Source organism: Cupressus sempervirens, chromosome 4 (genome assembly GCF_028749045.1).
Source record: "Cupressus sempervirens isolate cs-2001-9-10 chromosome 4, ASM2874904v1, whole genome shotgun sequence".
NCBI classification, from domain to species: domain Eukaryota; kingdom Viridiplantae; phylum Streptophyta; class Pinopsida; order Cupressales; family Cupressaceae; genus Cupressus; species Cupressus sempervirens.
Window position 1 is genome coordinate 28,509,093 of NC_143121.1, and position 21,718 is coordinate 28,530,810.

General features: G+C 39.4%; 1 protein-coding gene across 2 annotated transcripts in view; it reads left to right on the forward strand.

Moving 5' to 3' along the window:
* Positions 1-20,779, forward strand: part of LOC149559789 (lipid phosphate phosphatase epsilon 1, chloroplastic-like) — a 44,157-nt gene extending 23,378 nt beyond the window's left edge. Inside the window, exons 3-5 of one of the 2 annotated variants that reach the window (XM_089824289.1) lie at positions 19,401-19,474; positions 19,766-19,833; positions 20,535-20,779. In XM_089824289.1, the coding sequence (XP_089680415.1) occupies positions 19,401-19,474; positions 19,766-19,833; positions 20,535-20,583 (191 nt within the window). In that variant the 3' untranslated portion in view covers positions 20,584-20,779. The remainder of the gene's footprint in view (positions 1-19,400; positions 19,475-19,765; positions 19,834-20,534) is intronic. The other variant, XM_089824288.1, reaches the window with a different exon arrangement.
* The last annotated feature ends 939 nt before the right edge of the window (positions 20,780-21,718 follow it).

Consider the following 21,718-nt stretch of genomic DNA (forward strand, 5'->3'; position numbering starts at 1 on the left):
TTTACTTGATGTTTTGGGCTGCTATCCTCGGATCCTACTAGGAGGCATTGCTTGTTAGCATGAATGCTGATGGTATTCCTTTGGGGAGTATCCTAAGCATTGCTATATAGTTGACAAGATTGACATATTGTATTCATGATTGTGTTTTTCATTGATGTCAACATAGTATTGTTTTTGTAAAGTCTGACAGAGTAGTAGACAAAGAACGAGGTCGTACAGATTGTGTATTGATGATGAGGTCAAGCACAATTAAGGATATGTTCTACATTGTGTTTAGATGAAGTGGTCAAGTGCGTGTGCAGAAAGGCGAAGTCATGCAAGAGTTATTCAAGAATTACAAAGGATAGTGTGCAGACAGAGTACATGAGAAGTGGTTTTTGATGTTTGGATTGTGTCTCTTAATAGGGATAGAATCATGATGAGTGAAGTTAAACAATGATAGAAGATAGTTTGATGATGACATCAGCGAGTGCGCAAGGTCAGAGGTCGCACGTGTAAGAAGTAGTATTTATTGTGAGTCGACAGTGTTTTGTAATTACAAAAAGATGTAATATCTTAATGAGGTCCTACTGTAATTAATTTGGAAAGCCTCAAGGCTGACTTAGAGAATTATTTCGAGTACATGGTAAAAGGAAGGTTATTTTCCTTGTGATAAAGTCTGGATTTGAGTGAGTATGCAAGCGTAAAGAAGTGTGCAAGTGATATGCGAAGTTGGCAAATGCGTGTAAGCAATCAAAGGGATCAGCGTGATGTGAGTTCGAAGATCTGGTATTGAGATATGAAGAGATTTGGTCTGGTCAAGAGGACAAAGAAGGAGTTCAAGTTTTCTCATTCTATTATTTTGTAAGGAATAATATATAGATCAGTTGGATAGTGAGTTTGTTGGTCTTGCCCCTAAAGCTATTTGGACAGTGGGTCCATCTGCCTTCTACAACTCCTTAATAGGGTTGGCACAACTCCTAACATGGTTGGAATCTCCTAACAGGAACTGATATGCACTGATTGTATTTCATTGACTCCTAACAGAGTCCATCCCCTTACAAGGATCTTTTATATTAGTACATCATTTTGTGGGTACCATCCCCAACAGGGTTTTCTCTCTGATCAAGGGTTTCCCTAGTTAACATATCTAGTGTTATTGTGTATGTGTATCTTCTTATGGTTGTTGATTATATTGTTCACATGCTTAAGGTTTAATAAGGTTGATAAAATTTATATTTTTCTGATAATTGACTCGCCCCCCCCCTCTCAGTTATCTTGGTGAACTTTACTTTCTAACACTACCCCCTCAACCTCCACAAGGGACACTACTGCCCTCATTCTGTTGCTTGAGTATCGCTGAAAAAAAAAAACAGAAGAATATATGGAGGGAATTTGCACTACTACCCTCATTCCCCTGCTTCAGTATTATGGAAAAAGAACAGAAGTGGATACGGATGCAATTTGCCAATCAATTGTGTGGATACGGATGGACCCACAATTTAAATAACATTTGATTGTATGGTGAGCCATATTTAATAATTTCTTTTCTGTAAGATTTTTTTAAAATGAAGGATAGCCATTGTAATCAATGTACTTAGCTCTAATTCACCAAGATTGTATGTGAATTTCTAACGGTGTGCATAAATTTGGCAAGAAAATTAAGATTTTTTTGAAAAACAAAAGAACGATTCTTCATAGAAATTACTGCAGATAGCCAAGATTCACAAAGATTATTTAGAGGCCCTTTCATTATCACTAGAGTTACATAATTAAAGTTACATTCATACATTACAATGCTCTGTACTGTGCATTAGCCTATTGATTCTGTTACCATCTTATGTTGCCTACATTACCAGCCATCTGGGACAATTATTTAGAAGTGGTTTATACTCAATCATGCTGTAGACATGGATGTGGCCTCATTATGATGTATGCTATCTAGTGAGGCGAGATTATGATGTTCCGAATACGGATTCTCGATTTTATGATCTTATTTTTCCCTTTATTAGAACATGTAAACTGGAACAGCAAAGTAAAAACTTCAAGTATTGCTGACACATGCATAAACAAAATGAAATCTTTTGAATTAATCAGAATTAGATCTAATGTGACTGGAAATCTATACAATAGGAATTGCAATCTCATTCAACAATATCTTACTCAATGCTAAAATGTATAGTGCTGTTATACTGAACCAAGCTGTGAACTTCAGAATACAAACCAAGAATTTCACTCGCAGACTAGTGAAACAGCATACACTTATGATGATATCTTTAACTTGTTTGGTCACCCCTGACACCATTTGTTCAATATGGTACTTCCACAATTTGGATCAATCTGGAAATGCCTAATGATCTTTGTGAGGTCTGCAACAGCAATAATTGATACTCTGGATGGGTGTAGTTGCTGCACAACAGAACAAGAATCTCTGATATTGGAGCATCCGGCTCAGCCTCAGCCCTTACAATGATTCTTTTGAATTAATCAATCTCGAGTATGGCCATGCAATGTCCAATCAATGGAAACATGCCCAGGTGATAAAGTAAGGACCATCAATCTGTTGAGCTTGTCATGCAATGTCCTCATATTGTGCCTTGATATGTCATATAATACAAAAATTCTTTTTTTGCGTCTATCCCGGCAACCAACTACCAAATCCTCCAATGTGGTATATTCCGTGCAAGGATTTTCTCTCTTTGCAAAGGACTCTATTCTGAACATGAAAGGTGCTCTAATATTCACCACCATTGGATATACAAACATGTGCCTAACACGAGGACACTTTTATGGTAGCTGTTGATTTTTCTTCCAAAATTTGATGTGTGGCAGCCCACTAAAGAACCAAACAAAATCTAATGCTTTGTTTGGTTTGCTTGGCAATGTCAAATCTCCAACAAAACTCGTTATGTGGCATGACTTTGGCTTGCCAAAATTGTTAGCAAAAAAATACTACTGATAACCAAATACACTGTGATGGTTTACGTTGGGCTTTGCTTAAATAATGATCAAAAGTCCCCAAAGAAACTCAAGGTTAGGAGACCCTATATTCGCTAGTTGCCTGCATCTTAATAGATGAGCACAATGACTTCCAGTATTGTCTTCCCAGTTCGTTGTCACCAAATTGGCAATGTTAAATGCTTTTGATAGCATGCCTGGCCTCTCTTTCCATAGTTGGATTTTCATATTATGCCTTCAATCATCATCCCTTAAAGATTTGTCGCAAACACTTTATCCTTGTCAGCCAACTTCCTCTCACATTAAAGACCATCGATCAAATACCATCTCTTGGCTACATAAAGGACAACCTCTATGAGATTTTGAAAGCAGTTAAAATTCAGTACCAAACACAAGATTGCAAACAAGAAAGTGCAAACCTAATCCTTCAAAACCTACATGGGATTAAAGAAAACCAATGTGGAATAATCTCTTGCCTTCCTAAGCAAGTATGGCTGAATTGAGGCCACAGAAAGAGCTTTACATGCTAAAAGGACCTCAAGAGACAGCATCATTAGCAACCGGAAATTTCTGCAGCTAATGAAATTAAAGAGAACCAGCAATTGCCGCAGCGAAACCATTTTAAGGGACAGCACAGCATCAGAAATTTTCCGCTTAATAAGTTAACTGATCTGCCAATCAATGAATGAATAATATTTTTTAATAATTTCCACAAGCCAAACAACCTATGGGTCTCAAGGATAGCTTGTTACAAGATTCAAGAATTGGCAGATTAACGGATTTCTAGATGATTGATTGATTAATAGAGGAACAAATGTGTTCCTTATAAAGAATTACAAGGACGTTGTTTCTAAAAGAAAAACGTAGACTGAAGATGAAATTAGAAACAAAAAAAAGACAAGATAGAAAACATTCCAATCTGAATTGAAGACAAAAGAGACAGGATAGGAAACATTCCTATCTAGATTGAAAGACGGACTACAAACAAGTAGTTGACCATTATAGAAAGCATTTAACTAAGGAGATAATATCTTAATAAAGATATTAAAGATATTATCTTAATACCCTCTCTTAATGGTCAACGTATGGATGTCGGAACATTCTGGGATAACTGAGACCCTCTCTGGATCTACAAAATGCTGAAACCAAGAAGCTTTGCTAGAAGAGTGCTATGACTCAAAACAGATTGCAATTACAAAACTTCGTTTTTGTGAAAAAAAAGGGTAACACCCAGAATCTTACGCAACCTTGCATATTACAAACAACATGAAATTATTTTTAAGAAGAAAATCAACAAACCCAGAAAAACAGAAACAAATTTAGAAGGCAAAAAATGCAACTTCGCTTTGAGCAGGAAGCTCGACAACTTGTGTTGGTTTGGTCGGAGGTTAGATGAGTCTTTGTGCCTAGAACAAGCTCATCCAAATGACGATACTCGAAGATGGTTAACATGCGCTGCTTCCAGTGGTTATAATTGCGGCCATTGAATCGTAGACTACCCTCCAACATCAGATTAGTCAAAGATGCCATTTCGAAGAATTCAGGTACAAACTTCAAGATTGAAATTCAACATGCACGGATTTCAAGGCAAATTCCTAGCTGACCCAAAAAAAATCAACAGGTACCCAGAAGAACTCATACAAAACCCAGAAAGAATCTTAAGTCGGATTTCAAATTTGTAGGCTCGAAAATAGAGGCACGAAAAACAAGGCACTCACAAAAATCTAATGAAGACCCATTTGAGATCTCGAAAAACCCAGCATGGATACCTGATCAGAAAAGTTTTTTGAGCCAAAAAGTTAGGGTTTTAGGAAAATCCCTAGTAGCTGGCATGGAAGGTCGGATTTGCAGAAAGAAAAGTGGTTTTTATGGAAAAAAAAAGGCTGATTTGTTGCCTAGAGTGTGACTATAGGCTGAGACGACGCCAAAAAATTAGAGGTGACCTTCCAAACGGTGGTGGATGTTGGCAGACATGTTATTTTGGAAATCACAGAGCGGTTTATTTAAAAACCAGTTGTGAGTGCAGGCCGCGGATCTCTAAACCTGATACAAAAAAACTGCGATTTGTCACCAAGAAAATCTGCGATTTCTTTTAAAAAATGACCACGATTTTTTTTTAGATGTTTGATAAACCGATTTTGGATAATAAACCCTAGCTTGAGATTTCTCAGGGAGAAAACCGTAGGCAGGATTTAGAGAAAATCGACTAAATTTTTTTTGAAAAAATTTAAACAAATAATTTCACGAAGAAATTATAATTATTTTTCAAGATTAGCTTTGATACCATGTTACAAGATTCAAGAATTGGCAAATTAATGGATTTCCGGATGATTGATTGATTAACAGAGAAACAAATGTGTTCCTTATAAAGAATTACAAGGACGTTGTTTCTTTTTAGAAACAACGTAGACTAAAGATGAAATTAGAAACAAAACTGAAGACAGGATAGTAAACATTCCTATCTGGACTGAAGACAAAAGAGACAGGATAGGAAACATTCCTATTTAGATTGAAAGATGGACTACAGACAAGTAGTTGACCATTATAGAAAGTATTTAACTAAGGAGATAATATCTTAATAAAGATATTAAAGATATTATCTTAATATAGCTAGCAAACAGATATGTAACGTACCCAACTAATTCTGCCTTGAATTTTTCAGTTTTTGATTCAATGACATTTTGTCAAACAGTTGGTGTACAAAGTCTAATTTGAAATTTCTGAGTTCTCGTCCAGATGTTAAAATGCTTCTCTACCAAAAAAATGACAATATGATATGAAGAATAGCAAGGACAAATATCTTGGCACTTGAACACTACTACAAATATGCAATGTAAAGAGTTCTTATGGACTGATCATGAATGTCACATACACTTATCCTCTATTCAAGATATACAAACCTCATATAGCTGTGTACAAAAAGTGACTGGATTTATAATGCAATGACTGTTACATAGTGACTGAAATGACTGTTACATAGTGACTCAATATGCAAACCCCTTCACAATTATGACACCCATACATTCATGTAACTATTATAATCGGGTGTAGAAGAACCTGGAAATGATACGATTGCTGTTGATTGAAATTTGATGATGAATGTCCAGTTTAGCAACCCCCAAATTGTCCTTGGTGCAGGTCCGTACTCTGTCTAGGAGCAGGCGTACAGTACAACACTGTATGGAAAATATATTAATTTTTGCTGCAACAATGGCTGCCGAAAATGACTTGTTCTGAAATGCCCAGGCTCTAGCAATGCAACAAAGTCGGAAGCATATGATTTGGACTAGGAATGATGGACTTATGACCTCCAATGTGCTTCCAGGCAGACTTGCGAATTCACCAGTTTGGTACCAAATTTGCAGATGAATGTTGTCCTCAAAACGATGCTGACTAGGCACTACCCCAAATCAGTTCAATGAATCTCAAGACCATCTATTTCAATGGCGTCAAGGTTTCCAACTTGAAGGGATTTCGTCCTTCAAACTATTGAGAAATAACTCCAGAATATTATCCAATTTCTTTGATATTTCCAAGCCCTCCCCGAAAGAGAGCTATCCTCTTTCTTTTAATCCTTCCTCACTAGAACTATGCTTCCGTCTTGCCAATGTGGGATATTACTTTTTTTCCCTTTTACAAAAGCCCATGTATGTACTCTAAAGGGAGATCTCGATTTTTTAATAAAGTGACTTTATGAAACATTATAATATTTAATTTAAATAGTCACTTTATTGTTATAACTTCAAACATTAAAATAATATACCAAATAAACTCAGAATCCCACATATAATAGCTCGTCGGAAAGAGCTCAACAAAATGCATCACATCCTGTCATTGAAAATTGAAGGCACTGCATCCCCTGTTGGCTTACTAAAAATAGTAAGTCTTTTTGAAAACCCAACAAATGAACTCCATTTGACATGTAATTAAATTTGTCTAGGCCAAATAACCTCAGGATCCCTTTTGAAGTCCTGGTTAGCCCTCGGGACCATAAAAAAAAGGGCTAACGACAACATACATCCAAATTGGCTAAGTGGGGGACATTGTTGTTGGTAGAAATTGTGTATTAGCCGACGGGTCCATTTGGAAAGGTTCTTGTTATGTAGCCGATGGGTCCCTTCAGGAAGTTCTTGTTATGTAGCCGATGGGCCCTTTAGTTATTGTCATGTAGTTGATGGACCCCTTTGGGAAGGTTCTTCGGAAAGTATTTATACCCCCTTCGGGAAGCATTGTAATCATCAGATATCAGCGAGCATAATGTACTGTTTTGGCATATGCGAATAATAATAGGAAGTTCTGCTATTCATATCTATTGTCTGTGCGTTGATTTCTTTACCTAGTAGGGTAAACATTTGGCGCCATTGCCCGATGGACCTGGTGCTTAGACAGACGGATGAAGATTAAATGCCGAATCAGTTGAACAAGAATAAGAATAAGTTGAAGGAAAAGGATGAATTATGCACAGCGCAGGAAAATTTAATTTTGGCACAACAGGCTGAACGCAAACAGAGATTTCAGCAAGTTACCGACGAACACAGAAGCACTGAATAATTGTTGGAAGAGACTCGACAGCAGCTCGATTTGGTGGAAGAAGCAAGGGAGGAGTTTCTGAACTTACATACAATGAGGGAAGAGAATCTAGACGGAAGGGGACCGACTCGCACGACTCGGAGTGCTGAGGGAGCACGAGCGTGGAGTGAACTGTTCATCTGAGATATACTTCTGGAATAGACAGCTTCAGTTGACAAAAATCCTTCTTCACCAAATAGCGCGACTGTCAAAAACAATGCGATGGTCGAAAACAGCGCGTGTTGGAAATAGTGTGGGTGTCGAAAATAGCGCAGGTGTTGAGAACAACACGGGTGTCGAAAACAGCGTGGCTGTGCAAAACAGCGGGAGTGTTGGAAACAGTGCGGGTGTGCAGAACAGCGCAGGAGTGCAAAATAGCGCAGGTACACAACAAAACCCACAACATCTAGTAATAATGGCAGGACCAAAAGAAAAGTTGCCTAAATTTGATGAAGGAACCGCCGGTCCGATCTGACATTATAAAACATGTGAAACAATTTGGAGGGCAAATGGCATAATAGATACAACGAATGGGTCCGACAGTTTCCAGCCATCCTACGGGGTGTTGTGATTGATTGGTTTATTGACATAGATTTGCAAAAGTTAAACACTTGGGATAACATTAAGGAGTTTTGCGCAGAATTTCAAATATTGCGCGATGATAACGAGATTGTTGTCGAGATATTCAATACCAAGCAAAAGAAGAATGAAACAATATGGGTCTTCACCAGAAGGTTGAAGGACTTGATCAATAAAATGGAGAATAAGCCGGCGGATGGGCTCCAAAAAAGATGGTTCATTGAAGCCCTTCACCCCAAGCTACGGAAAAAGATGAAGATCGTACCACCATCGACCTATACTGAAGCATACAATCGGGCATTGAACCTCAAAAGTGAACAAAAGACAGAGAAGAAGAAGAAGACCAGCTCATCCGATTCAAATGACAACGAGCCTTCAAGAGAAGATAGTAGTGACGATGAAGGCAGCAGCCAAAAAGTCCGTGCTCTTCAAAAGGACATGCTTCGGATGATGGAGTTCAAAGACATGAACAAGGAGACTAAGGGCAATGACTTATGGTGCACGGAGTGCAAGGAAGGAGGCTATACGAAGGGATCCTGCTCGAAAGATCAATTTTGTGAGATTTGCCAAATTCCGGGACACTCGGTAAAGGAATGCCCTTTCAACTTGAAATCAAGAGCACCACAGCAAGTGTTCCTCACATAAGAAGCATTCGCGTCAAGAGGGATCGGGAACACCAGTACGGAAGGTGCCACATCGGGTGGATATGGAAACAATCGACACAGTCAAAACAACAACAATAGCAGCAACAACAATAATGGCGGAAGGAGTTGAATTCAGTATGATGCGAATGGTCGGCCGATAGTTCAATGCCGCGCATGCAATTTGTGGAGTCACTTCGCCCGAGAGTGCACAAAGGCGAACACACCGAACTTGCCATGCAGATGGTGTGGACCTGGCGATCATGACGATGCTAAGTGCCCGAAGTCCGGAGTAAACTTGATTACTGTCGGGATGAACGAGGAAGAAGTTCTGGCAATCACTCGGAAGCAGGCGAAGCTCTACTGTGATCCAGTGGAGGAAAAGAAGAGACTAGAGGAAGCACAGACAGAGATCCAGAGAGCAATGCAGGTAGAAACGGCACACCTGAAGGACATGACTAGTACCTCCGTACGGAACTGCGCAGAACAAAACATTGTACGACAACTATTACAAACCGAGGTACCCATCCGGATAAATGATCTGTTGCTCACTATGCCTCATCTCCGATCAGCACTCACAAACATCGTTCCCGCTGCTAAACTACCAGGAGAACATGGAAGGGAGCAAGTACAACAGAGAAAAAGGAGAAGGAAAGTGGCGCAAGTGCAGAAGATCCGATGCTGTTAGCTCTCTCATTCGAACGCCATCCGGTAGTCGTCAAAATGGGAATTCTCAGGACTGTATTGACGGAAACGATTGTAGACGGAGGGTCCGGTGTCAATGTGTTGCTTGAAAACACTTGGAAAAGGTTGGGACAGCCGACATTATGGCTGCCTACATTCCAGCTGCTAACGGCCAATCAACATGGAATCAAGCCATTGGGAGTCCTAACAGCACAACCAGTAACGATTGGAACACAACCATTCTTGTTGGATTTCGTCATGATCCCACTGAAGTGGAGAGGATATGATGCCATTGTGGGTCAGGGGTGGCTGATACAAGCCAAGGTGAAGCACGATTGGAAGAAAAATACTTTATCATTTGAAAGCAGAGGGCGGAAGTATGTCATCGATCTACACACTCAAATGGTTGAGGAAGAAGCTCTATCGTTAGATTCCGAAGAAGAGGATAAAAGGAGGCAGAATATGGAACCAAATCAGGAGGGAGTCCTACGGTTGGGAGGAGGATCGACAGACGACGATCTAGATTCAGTGAACGGTCTTTACCATTGGCAGATAGAGGACTACGAACTCTTTCCGAGCTGTAATATGTTAAGGGTCGACGAAGGTAAGGGAGAAGAAGGAAATGAATGTTCGAAGGAACACAAAGAAGCCGAAGAAGAAAATGAATGTTTGAAGCAACATAGAGAAGCCGAAGAAGGAAAGGCGAGTACGGCTGAAGCTGAAGGGAAGAACACACAATACAAACCCAAAAGAAAGAAAGATTTCATGGTACGACCGAGTAGGAAGAAAGTATTACGTCGAACCACAGATATAGCAGAAAGGTAGCAGCAGCAAGGAAGACACACGATCCGATCTGCACAGGCAACAAAGAGGAAGGGTTCAATAAAAGTTGTAGCAGTATAGTGTGAATGTGTTATTGACGGACAGAAGGGGCAACTGACAGAGTCCATGGTAACGAGCTTCGGGAACAAACTGGGCGATATGGAGATGACACAGAACAGGCGTAGCAGGTTTCAATTCGGACAGTGGGTGTTGAAGTACGACGACCGAAATGAGATCAAACCAGGCAAGTTCAAAATTAAATGGGTCGAGCCATACCAAATTCGGGAAGTGGGCAATAACAGAGCAATAAAACTATGGATGCTAGACGGAAAGGAAGTGTTCGATGTAGTGAATAGGTCAAAGTTGAATGTCTGCCATGAAAGAAGTAATGCACCTCCATGGACGAACAATTGAGAGAAGAAGACTGTAAGTGCTGTATATATGTAAATATTGTACATGTTTCAAAAAAGTTGAAAAAATTTGGAAAAATTTTTTGATAAAAAAATAAAAAAATAAAAATAAAATGATGAAATAAGTCACCGTACGGCTTTTTCAAAGTTAGTGTACAGAATTTATTGGTTCACCGTATGGATTTTATAATAAGAAAGCAGTGTATGGTTTTTAAATGCTACCATACGATTTTCAAGACAATTCCTGTACGAATATTTTCACAGTTGTACGGATTGTGGAGACAGTGTACGGATTTCTAATGATTTAACAGCGTACGGATTTCTTGTGAGTGGGCAGCGTATGGATTTCAGGTTCCAGCCACCGTACGATTTTTTGAATTCATCATAGGTTTTATAAAATCTGATTACTGTACGACATATAGACTTTGGAGGGCGTATGCAATGTACGGATTTTAAAAGGAGTGGCCAGCGCACGGGTTTTAGCAAGCAGTGTACAGATTCTTTCATCATAGTACGGATTTTGGAGCTAGGTCACTGTACGGATTTTTCAGCATATTCAAAGTACGAATTTTCTTAAGGTTTTAGCGTACGGATTTTGTAATCTACTTGCAAATTGGCGTATGAAAATTACCAACTGGGATGCAATGTGCAGATTGAAAGCAAACACCACTATACGGATTTGTGAAAACATTGATCTTCAGGATAGTGGTTTAGCAAACACAGTACAACATCATGGTGTAGCTGTACATTGGTAACGCAGAAGGAGGTTTTGTATTAAAAAAAAAAAAAAAGGTCGACAAATCAAGAATGCTCGGAATGAGTAGCATTTGATGTCAAAAGGAAGGAGAAGCATCAACGGTTGTTAGAAAGAGTGTGGGATCAGAAGAAAATGATAGAAATAGTGTGTTCCATGCAGTTTTGTGTGGGTTTTGGAGTGCTAATTTGGTCTTGGCAGCCCCGCCCTATATTGTGACAGGGAGCGCACCTACCCCATGGGGGTGCTGCCCCTCGACCCTACCGGGGGCATTGCCCCCTGGACCCCCAGTCGTTGCAGATATCAGTCGTGGGAAGTGTGACCAGTTGATGAGACTTGGAGTTGCTACAGGCATGGACAGTGTGTGTCAAAGGTGGCACTGGAAATAGGTGTTGGCCGTGAAGTTGTCTTGTTGGATGCAGGGAGAGCTCGGAAGGAGTTGATCATCCAGTTGAAGGCAGTTCGGTGTACCCAGAGTTGGAAGCAGAGAAAGTAGCACAGGTGGCTATAAAGGTCAGCTTGACTAAGGAGACAGTGTGTTTTGGAAACCAGTTTTGCGCAGGCACAGAACGAATGTGAAAGTGATGTGGCAAATCTATCTTGTTGTAGTTAGTTGTTTGAGTTTTGTTCTGTAGTCGTCAGGAGACGACTTTTCTTTTTGGGGGGGATGATGTCGTTGGTAGAAATTGTGTATCAGTCGACGGGTCCCTTCGGAAAGGTTCTTGTTATGTAGCCGACGGGTCCCTTCGGGAAGTTCTTGTTATGTAGCCGATGGGCCCTTTGGTAATTGTCATGTAGCCAACGGACCCCTTCGGGAAGGTTCTTCGGAAAGTATTTATACCCCCTTCGGGAAGCATTGTAATCATCAGATATTAGCGAGCATAATGTACTGTTTTGGCATATGCGAATAATAATAGGAAGTTCTGCTATTCATATTTATTGTCTGTGCATTGATTTCTTTACCCAGTACGGTAAACAGACATTATAGTCCGCCCCTATTGAAATTGCTTATCCCCAAGCAATCTCAACTCAGGATGTTGAAGAATCTGCTCGGCCTCCCATGTCGCATTGTCAATTGGTAGGTTCCCCCACTTCACTAGGTACTCCTTGATAGTCCGCCTGCGAAGCACCCTCTCCCTGGAGTCAAGTATAGCCTCGGGAACCAAGATAAGCTTCCTCTCATCATCAAGAGGTGGTAATACTACTGAAGGCACCACATTGTGCCCCAATGCCTTCTTAAGGCGTGACACATGGAACACATTATGCACTTTACTGTCTGCAGGCAACTCCAACTCATAAGCTACTTCGCCCACTCTCCTAATTACTTTGAATGGTCCATAGTAGCGTGGTTTCAATTTCTCTGCTCCACTCTTCTTGAGAGAGGATTGTCTATACGGCTGTAACATGAGGTACACCATGTCTCCTACCTCAAAAGACCTCTCAATCCTGTGCTGATTAGCATATTGCTTCTTCTGATTTTGTGCCTTTTGCAAATTTTCCTTCAAGGATCGCATAATGTCCTGACACTTCTGCAAAAGATCTTTGGCCTTAGGCACCCTACTGTCCCCAAATAACAAATCCAAGAAATTAGGAGCATCATACCCGTACAATGCCATGAAGGGGGACATTTGAATAGACATATGGAAAGAGGTGTTATAGCAGTACTCCCCTAGATGTAGCCACTTCACCCAAGCCTTCTGCTATCTTGCAATGTAGTTTCGAAGGTACCCCTCAACCCATTTGTTCATTATCTCTATCTGCCCATCAGTTTGGGAGTGGTAACTGGTACTCAGAGTGAGCTCTATTCCACACAACCTTAACAACTCTTGCCAAAAGTGGCTCATAAACCTGTTGTCTCTGTCGCTAACTATGCTCCGTGGCATCGCATGTAATCTAAATACCTCTCGAAAGAATAGCTCTGCTGTTTGTGTTGCTGAATATGTAGACGAAATTGCAAAGAAATGTGCAAATTTCGTTAATCTGTCTACCACAACAAAAATACAATCCCGACCCTGTGCCTTTGGAAGGCTTGTGATAAAATCCATGGAAATGCCATCCCACTTCTTTGGTATAGGTAGGGGCTATAGTAATCCGCCTAGAAAGGAATGTTCTTGTTTGTTCTGCTGACACACTGGACACTCCCTAACGAACTGTAGCACTTTAGACTTGAGCCCCTTCCAATTGAAACGCTCTCTCACTTGTCGATATGTCTTAAAGAATCTTGGATGTCCGGCTAATGGTGAATCATGAAATGCTCTCAAGATCTTTTGCTTCATAGCAGACCCAGGTACCAAATAAATCCTCCCCTTGTAAATGATCAGATCATTTACAATAGTATATCGACTATCCTGAATAGTCCCCTCAATAACGCTAGATGCCCAGCTATCCTTGGCATACTCTGCCAATATTATCTCTCTCCAATCATCCATGACTATCCCAACAACAAGCAAATGAGGCCTCCTGGATAAAGCATCAGCGACAATATTTTTCTTCCCTTTGACATAAACTATGTCGAAATCATAGGCTTGTAACTTACTCACCCATTTCTGTTGCCTGTCATTAAGATCCTTCTGTCCAAGGAAATGTTTCAAGCTATTATGATCTGTTTTTACTGTGAATTTGGCTTCCTACTAAGTACTAACTGAACTTAGCTAGCGCGTGCATGATTGCTAGCATTTCTTTGTCATAGATGTTGTAAGTTCTCTCAACACCTCGTAATTTTCTACTTTCATATGCAATGGGATGTTTGTCCTGCATGAGGACAGCTCCTATGCCTTCTCCCGAGGCATCACACTGCAGCTCAAAAGGCTTGGTGAAATCTGGAATGGCTAAAATGGGACATGAACTCATCAGCTCCTTGAACGTGTCAAAACAATCCTGAGCCCTCTTTGACCACTCAAAACTGTCTCTTCGTGTCGAGTCTATAAGTGGAGCTGTTGTCTGTGAAAATCCTTTCACAAATCTGCGGTAGAACCCACAAAGCCCAAGAAATCCCTTGCATTGTGAAGTGTTCCTCGGTGGTGGCCAATCCATAATGGCCCTGATCTTGTCTGGGTCAACCCGAACGCCTCCTGCACTAATAATATGCCCTAGATAGAGCAACTCTGTCATCCCGAACTCACATTTACTCATCTTGGCATATAATGACTCCCTCTCTAGAATACTGAGCACTGTATCAAGATGCTTCAGATGTTCCTCCCAAGTACTACTGTATATCAGTATATCATCAAAGAATATCAACACAAACTTCCTCAACTGATCTATGAACACTCTATTCATATAGGATTGGAAAGTGGCGGGGGCATTAGTCAACCCAAAGGGCATGACCAAAAACTTAAAATGTCCATAGTGGCATCTGAAAATTGTCTTCTCCACATCCTCCTCTCTAACCCGTATCTGGTGGTAGCCGGATCTCAAATCAATCTTAGAGAAGTAGCGTGCACCGTGCAATTCATCAATAAGCTCATCAATGCGCGAGATGGGGTATCGGTTCTTGATTGTTTTCTTGTTCAGCTCCCTATAATCTATGCACATCCTCATTGTACCATCCTCCTTCACCAATACTGCTGAAGAAGCGAAAGGACTCTTGCTTGGCCGTATGTGCCCCATGTCAATCAACTCTTTGATTGCTTTTTCTATTTCATCCTTATATCTCTTTGGATGGCGGTAAGGTGTGATGATAACTGGCTTAGCCCCTTCCTCTAACTCAATAACATGCTCGATTCCCTTATTCGGGGGTCTCCCTAGAGGTATCTCACCAAACACCTTAGTATGTTTGTTTATTATTTTTTGTACATCAGGTGGATACTCTTGTTTATGTTGCTTAGTCCTAAATAAACTTTGCATTCGCTTGAGTGACACCACTTGAAGTCTCCCATCTGACAAACCTCTGAGCACTATCTTCTTACCATTTGCCTCAAACCTCATTTCCATTTTCTGGAGGTTAAATGTAAACTCTTCTAGAGACTTCATCCAATTCATCCCAAGCACCATATCCTGATCACCAATGTTGACCACAAAGAAATCTCCCACCATGTCATAATCTCCCAAACGAAGCTGCAAGTTGGAGATTTTCTTGATACAATCAATCTTGAAGCCATTGGCAACCATCACCTTAAATCCTCTATGCTCCTTTGTATGTAACCTTCTACGTGACACAAACTTCTCATGAGTGAAGTTATGTGTTGCCCTTGTATCAATGGGTGCTACAAATCTCTGTCCATCCAAAGTCCCTCTAACTCTAAAAGTGACGGCTTCCTGTAGACTAGACAATTGAGCCATCGTGGTATCATTTCGTGCTTCCTCATACGAAGAACCATCATCATCTCCATCAGATTCTGATGATTGCTCTGAATCTCCATCCACTGACTCTTCGGCGGAAAAGTACTCCATCTGCTTGGCTTTTGCCTTCAATGGACACTTATGTGACAAATCCCAAGGTTCCCTGCAATGAAAACAAAGCTTCTTCTTCTTGAGATCATTAAGTGTCTCACTATCCAACCTCTTACTTTCCTCTTTAGGTGGCTGAGCCTCTCTCTGAAATAGTTTCCTATCCTTATCTTTCCTCAAAGGGAAATTCTTTGCTTGGAATTTACTCTTTAGAAGCTGAAGAGGAATCCATGTCCCGAGCCTTCTTAATGGCTTCCTGCAAAGTGGGAGGGTTGAGAGCTTTAATCCATCCTCTCAACAGATCAGCTAACCCATCCATAAATAGAACCAATATCCTCCATTCAGATACATCTGTTACTAACACTGCGAGTTTTTGAAACTTTGTAATGTATGTTTCCAGTGATCCCCACTGTTTAAGCTAAGCTAACTCCTTGAAATGGAGTTCTGAATCCTTCCTATCAAAATGTTCAATCAGTCTCTCCGTAAACTCCACATATGAGGTAATGTGTGCATGACCCATAGTGACCATACCATGATGCCACTACTCGTGTGCTAAAACATCCAGATGAATTGTTGCGTACTTAATAGCTTCTTCTTCAGGCATAGGGTTCAATTGAAAGTATGTGTCAAGCTTTTGAACCCAAGCTCTTGTTGTAGACTTGCCCGAGCCATCATAATATGGTAACTGAAGTTTCTCTACTTTCTTCCGTAGCTCATAGTTTTGGTTCCTGTCATGTCCATGTGGCATATGTTTCATCCGTACATCCATATACTCTCTAAAGGTAATTGCAGTAGTAAAGTCTGGTCCTCCAGCTTCTCAATCTCTCCTCAGCTGATCCTGTATATTAGTGATCTAGGGCTTTGGTACCAGCTGCTCCGGAGCTCTAGGAGGAAAGGTGGGAATCATAAGCCTCGAACTCACTGTCTTAGCTTGCTGGGGTGGATGACCTAAATTGTTCCCAACTTGTTCACCTCCATTTTGTGTCCCATCCTGATTATTCCCGTTCTGATTATTACCATTTTGATTATTTCCTCCACTCATGTTAGCATTCAACCCCATTTGACGAGCCATCATCTGCATCATAAGCTCCAATCTCTGATTCTGTTCCTGTGCCCTCTGTTCTGCGAATCGCTGTCCCTATGCCAAGGTCTCTAATAACTGTAAGAATCTTTCCTTTCCAGGATCTCCAGCATTCTTGTCTCCCATATTGCCAATAACCTGTTCACCTGTGTCAATATGATCCTTTAAATTACCCTGTTCCTCTTGTCCTGTGTTTAGACGAGCCTTGGTTCTTCTTAAATTATAGTGATGAGTTAAAGGTTGAACACTCCAATTTGTCATATCACCACCTGTTCATTGTGTTTGTACCCACTAGGATGGCAGGATAAACAAGCTTTGATACCATTGTAACATACCCAACTAATTCTGCCTTGAATTTTTCAGTTTTTGATTCAACGACATTTTGTCAAATAGTTGGTGTGCAAAGTCTGATTTGAAATTTCTGAGTTCTTGTCCAGATGTTAAAATGCTTCTCTACCAAACAAATGACAATATGATATGAAGAATAGCAAGGACAAATATCTTGGCACTTAAACAGTACTACAAATATGCCATGTAAAGAGTTCTTATGGACTGATCATGAATGTCACATACACTTATCCTCTATTCAAGATATACAAACCTCATATAGCTGTGTACAAAAAGTGACTGAATTTATAATGCAATGACTGTTACACAGTGACTGAATATGCAAACCCTTTTACAATTATGACACCCATACATTCATCTAACTATTATAATCGGGTGTAGAAGAACCTGGAAATGATACAATTGCTGTTGATCAAAATTTGATGATGAATGTCCAGTTTAGCAACCCTCGAACTGTCTTTGCTTCAACAATGGCTGCCGAAAATGACCTGTTCTGAAATGCCCAGGCTCTAGCAATGCAACAAAGTCGGAAGCATGTGATTTGGACTAGGAATGATGGACTTATGACCTCCAATGTGCTTCCAAGCAGACTTGCGAATTCACCAGTTTGGTACCAAATTTGCAAATGAATGTTGTCCTCAAAACGATGCTGACCAGGCACTACCCCAAACCAGTTCAATGAATCTCAAGACCATCTATTTCAATGGCGTCAAGATTTCCAGCTTGAAGGGATTTCGTCCTTCAAACTATTGAGAAATAACTCCAAAATATTATCCAATTTCTTTGATATTTCCAAGCCCTCCCCGAAAGAGAGCTATCCTCTTTCTTTTAATCCTTCCTCACTAGAACTATGCTTCCATCTTGCCAATGTGGGATATTACTTTTTTTCCCTTTTACAAAAGCCCATGTATGTACTCTAAAGGGAGATCTCGATTTTTTAATAAAGTGACTTTATGAAATATTATAATATTTAATTTAAATAGTCACTTTATTGTTATAACTTCAAACATTAAAATAATATACCAAATAAACTCGGAATCCCACATATAATAGCTCATCGGAAAGAGCTCAACAAAATGCATCACATCCTGTCACTGAAAATTGAAGGCACTGCATCCCCTATTGGCTTACTAAAAATAGTAAGTCTTTTTGAAAACCCAACAAACAAACTCCATTTGGCATGTAATTAAATTTGTCTAGGCCAAATAACCTTAGGATCCCTTTTGAAGTCCTGGTTAGCCCTTGAGACCATAAAAAAAACGGGCTAACAACAACATACATCCAGACTAGCTAAGTGGGGGACATTACAAGATAAGCATGAGAAGACCAAAATATGGTGCCCACTAAATATCTTTTTCCTTCTGCCACTTGAATCTTCTACTGTGTATCTTGATTAGGAAATCTGCAACTTTCTTTTCTTTTCTTCTTCAATCAGATCGCTCAATATTTTCATGTTTACTGTCTCGATGTAATTGATTGAAATATCCTTGCCAGCTGACTGCTGAATGCTCATGATGTAATGCCATTCTGTCTTCACCACTTACACCTTCTATCCGCCCATGCTTCTTTAGGTATCATCCATCTTCCTGTTTCACATCTAAGTTGATGCGAATTAGTTATTATCTGTGTCATTAACATTATTTCTTTCTTTTTGTTTTCCATTCTCATTTAATTCTGTTGTGTATGGTCATGTGAGATTGACATGTTTAATATAGTATTCTTTTTTTCCTCCCCAATATCCTGTCCACATGCATTCTTTGAGTTTTTCTTGTACATTCTTTGAATGGAACTCTCCTTTAATAAACCCGGGAGAAGGCTACATTAGAGTCTAGAATTCCGAGGAGTATCCACCTCTTGACCCCAACAATTGAAGAAGTTCTACACCACTTTGCACATTTCTCATTGCTCTTATTTTGTTTTGTTTTTGCTATCTATAAACAACTTTTCTAGCATTTTGAACATGTATATATTGTTGATAGTAGCATCTAGATGAATGCTTAAGTATCCTTACTCTACTATAGAAACTGTTGTAAATATCCCTTTAAAAGCACTGTATATTTGGGATTTTTGCAATGGACCTCCTTATCCTTAATACAAATAGTTTTCTTTGTAGAAAAGAATAAGTGGCTTCTTTATATGCTATCAGAAGAACTGAAAGATAGACTGCCTGGACCTTTTTGTTGCAGGGATTTATTGGCAAGGCCTTACCGCATTTAACATTGGGTGTGTTGTTGCAATATTAATTTGTGGTGCATATTTGGTAAGCAGACAATTTTCTTACTTTAAATGCATGCTGTTTCGAATTACAAAATAGTAGAGTTCACTAATTAAATGTTCTCAAGGCTTACCAGTAAGGTAAATTATTAATAAAATGAGGCTGAAGGTCATTATCTGGGGCATGGAATTGGTTAGATTCAGTTTTAACCACCGCATTTTTATCTACATTGATGGCATGGTGAGCCCTTTTGTTTGCCAATTCTTTATGTAGGAGTGCATTTCTTTCTTTCTGATCCTCTCAGCTGAGCATCACTTTATATTCCCATGGATGTAGGTACATGAGTGCCAAGCAAGATATGTATACAATTCTGTAGGACTTGTGGGAGATAGAGAAACTCAAAGGTTTTGTTATTTTTATTTTCAACCATCGCAACAGTTCTCTCACTATAATAGTGTAAAGGTTTCGTCAGCTGCATTCTCAACCATCATCATAGCAATGCTCTCATTATAAATTGCTGTGGGTATTATTTGTGCTGTTCATTTTTTAGAGGGTTCTAGATATCTCAATCGTATTCCCAATAATGTCATAAGATTATAGACAGAAAGATAGGTTCGGTATCCATCATTTTGCCTGGTCTCCACAAGCATGTTGAGCACTTAGATACATGACTAATTTTGCTTCCTAACAAATCTATGCCAGTCAAGGATGTATGACTTGCGGTCCCTTGGAGTTTGTAGGGTAGAAACAAACAGCTGGAAAAGTACAACCACTATGACAAATCTTCTATTTTGTATTATTTTGTTCGTGCCTTTACAAGAAGCGCGTGGGAATATATATGTTTCACACAATTTCACTTAATTTTCCTTTTCTATTACAAATATAAGCTCACTTAAGAGGAAACGGTATGTGCATGTTACGAAACAGATGGTTGCATATTCTGTAACATTTATTGGAATCTAACTGTCCATATATATCTGTTACAGTTGCTCAGTCATCCCCTTCTCTACTTAAAAAATGGAAACAGAAAGAATAGATTTTAAGATAAATGTACCTGATTGAAATCTGATAAGTCCTGTGCTTGTTTGTTTTACTCACATTGAAGGCATGGTTGCGAGTATCAGAGGGCCTGCATTCTTATGATCAAGTATTAGTGGGAGCCTTCTTCGGCTCGTTAACAGCAATTATATGGTTCTGGCTATGGAAAGCGATTGTGTTAAATGCTTTCACTTCCTTTCTCTGGGTTCGGATAGCTCTATGTACTGGTACACTTATTGCTGTAATTGGATTCTTATGTGTTGTTGTTCAAACTTGGCAATTTGGAGAGATATAAACATGATTATTATGGAATTGTGGTTTATATAGCATAATTGTACTTTATTTGTATTTATTTTTTGTTTTGCCAAGGAAACGATATTCTGGTATGTGTAGCTAAAGCAGCTTTTCTATGCAAACACTGTTAATCTGAAGCATTCCCTGAGACGACATTTAATGGCCTTTGATTTCAATATTATTCACCTATTATTATTTTTCCTGCAAAGTTTAAGCAGCTTTTCTATGCAATCACTGCTAATCTGTGTGAAAAATTTAACTATTGCAATCACTGATTATTAATCTTCTATCATAAACGATTATTAAACTGCTGAAAATAAATTTCCAGCGAATATCGAAAAATAACACAACTGCAACTTCACTTATAAAATACGAAAAGAAATGCGCAACACAATGAACATAAAAATTTCGGACAAATTGTCCTTGGAAAAATCAATTCTACAGATGAGAAATTATATTAAACTTCAGCAAATCAAGAGATACAAAATTCCTTGCCTCTTATTGACAGAATTCCGACCTCCTAATTTATCCCGCTGATATTCTCCACTGCTATTTCCACGCTAACACTGTGCCCTTGCTAACATTGTAAGACTATTTGCTAACACTGCAAACTTACAAACTCATTTGCTAGCACTGCAAATGTTTCTTCAAACTTCATGTTCTCCAAATGCCCCCTTAACCTCCTTTTATACTACTGTTGGTAAACCAACGGCCGAGATTGATTTACAATCGACGGTTGAGATTAAAACAACTTAACAACCCTAACCAAGTCGGTTTTAGTTGTTTCCAAAAGTGGTCTTAATTAACAAATATTTTTTTCTAATCTAACCAATTAGTTAGCAAAACAATTACTTGCTAAATAATAGCAAATTGACGAACAACTGTCCAAAGCTAACAAAACTAACAATCTGAAGAATAGTAAATACCAAATACCTTGAGAAGGCTTTTAATGGCCTT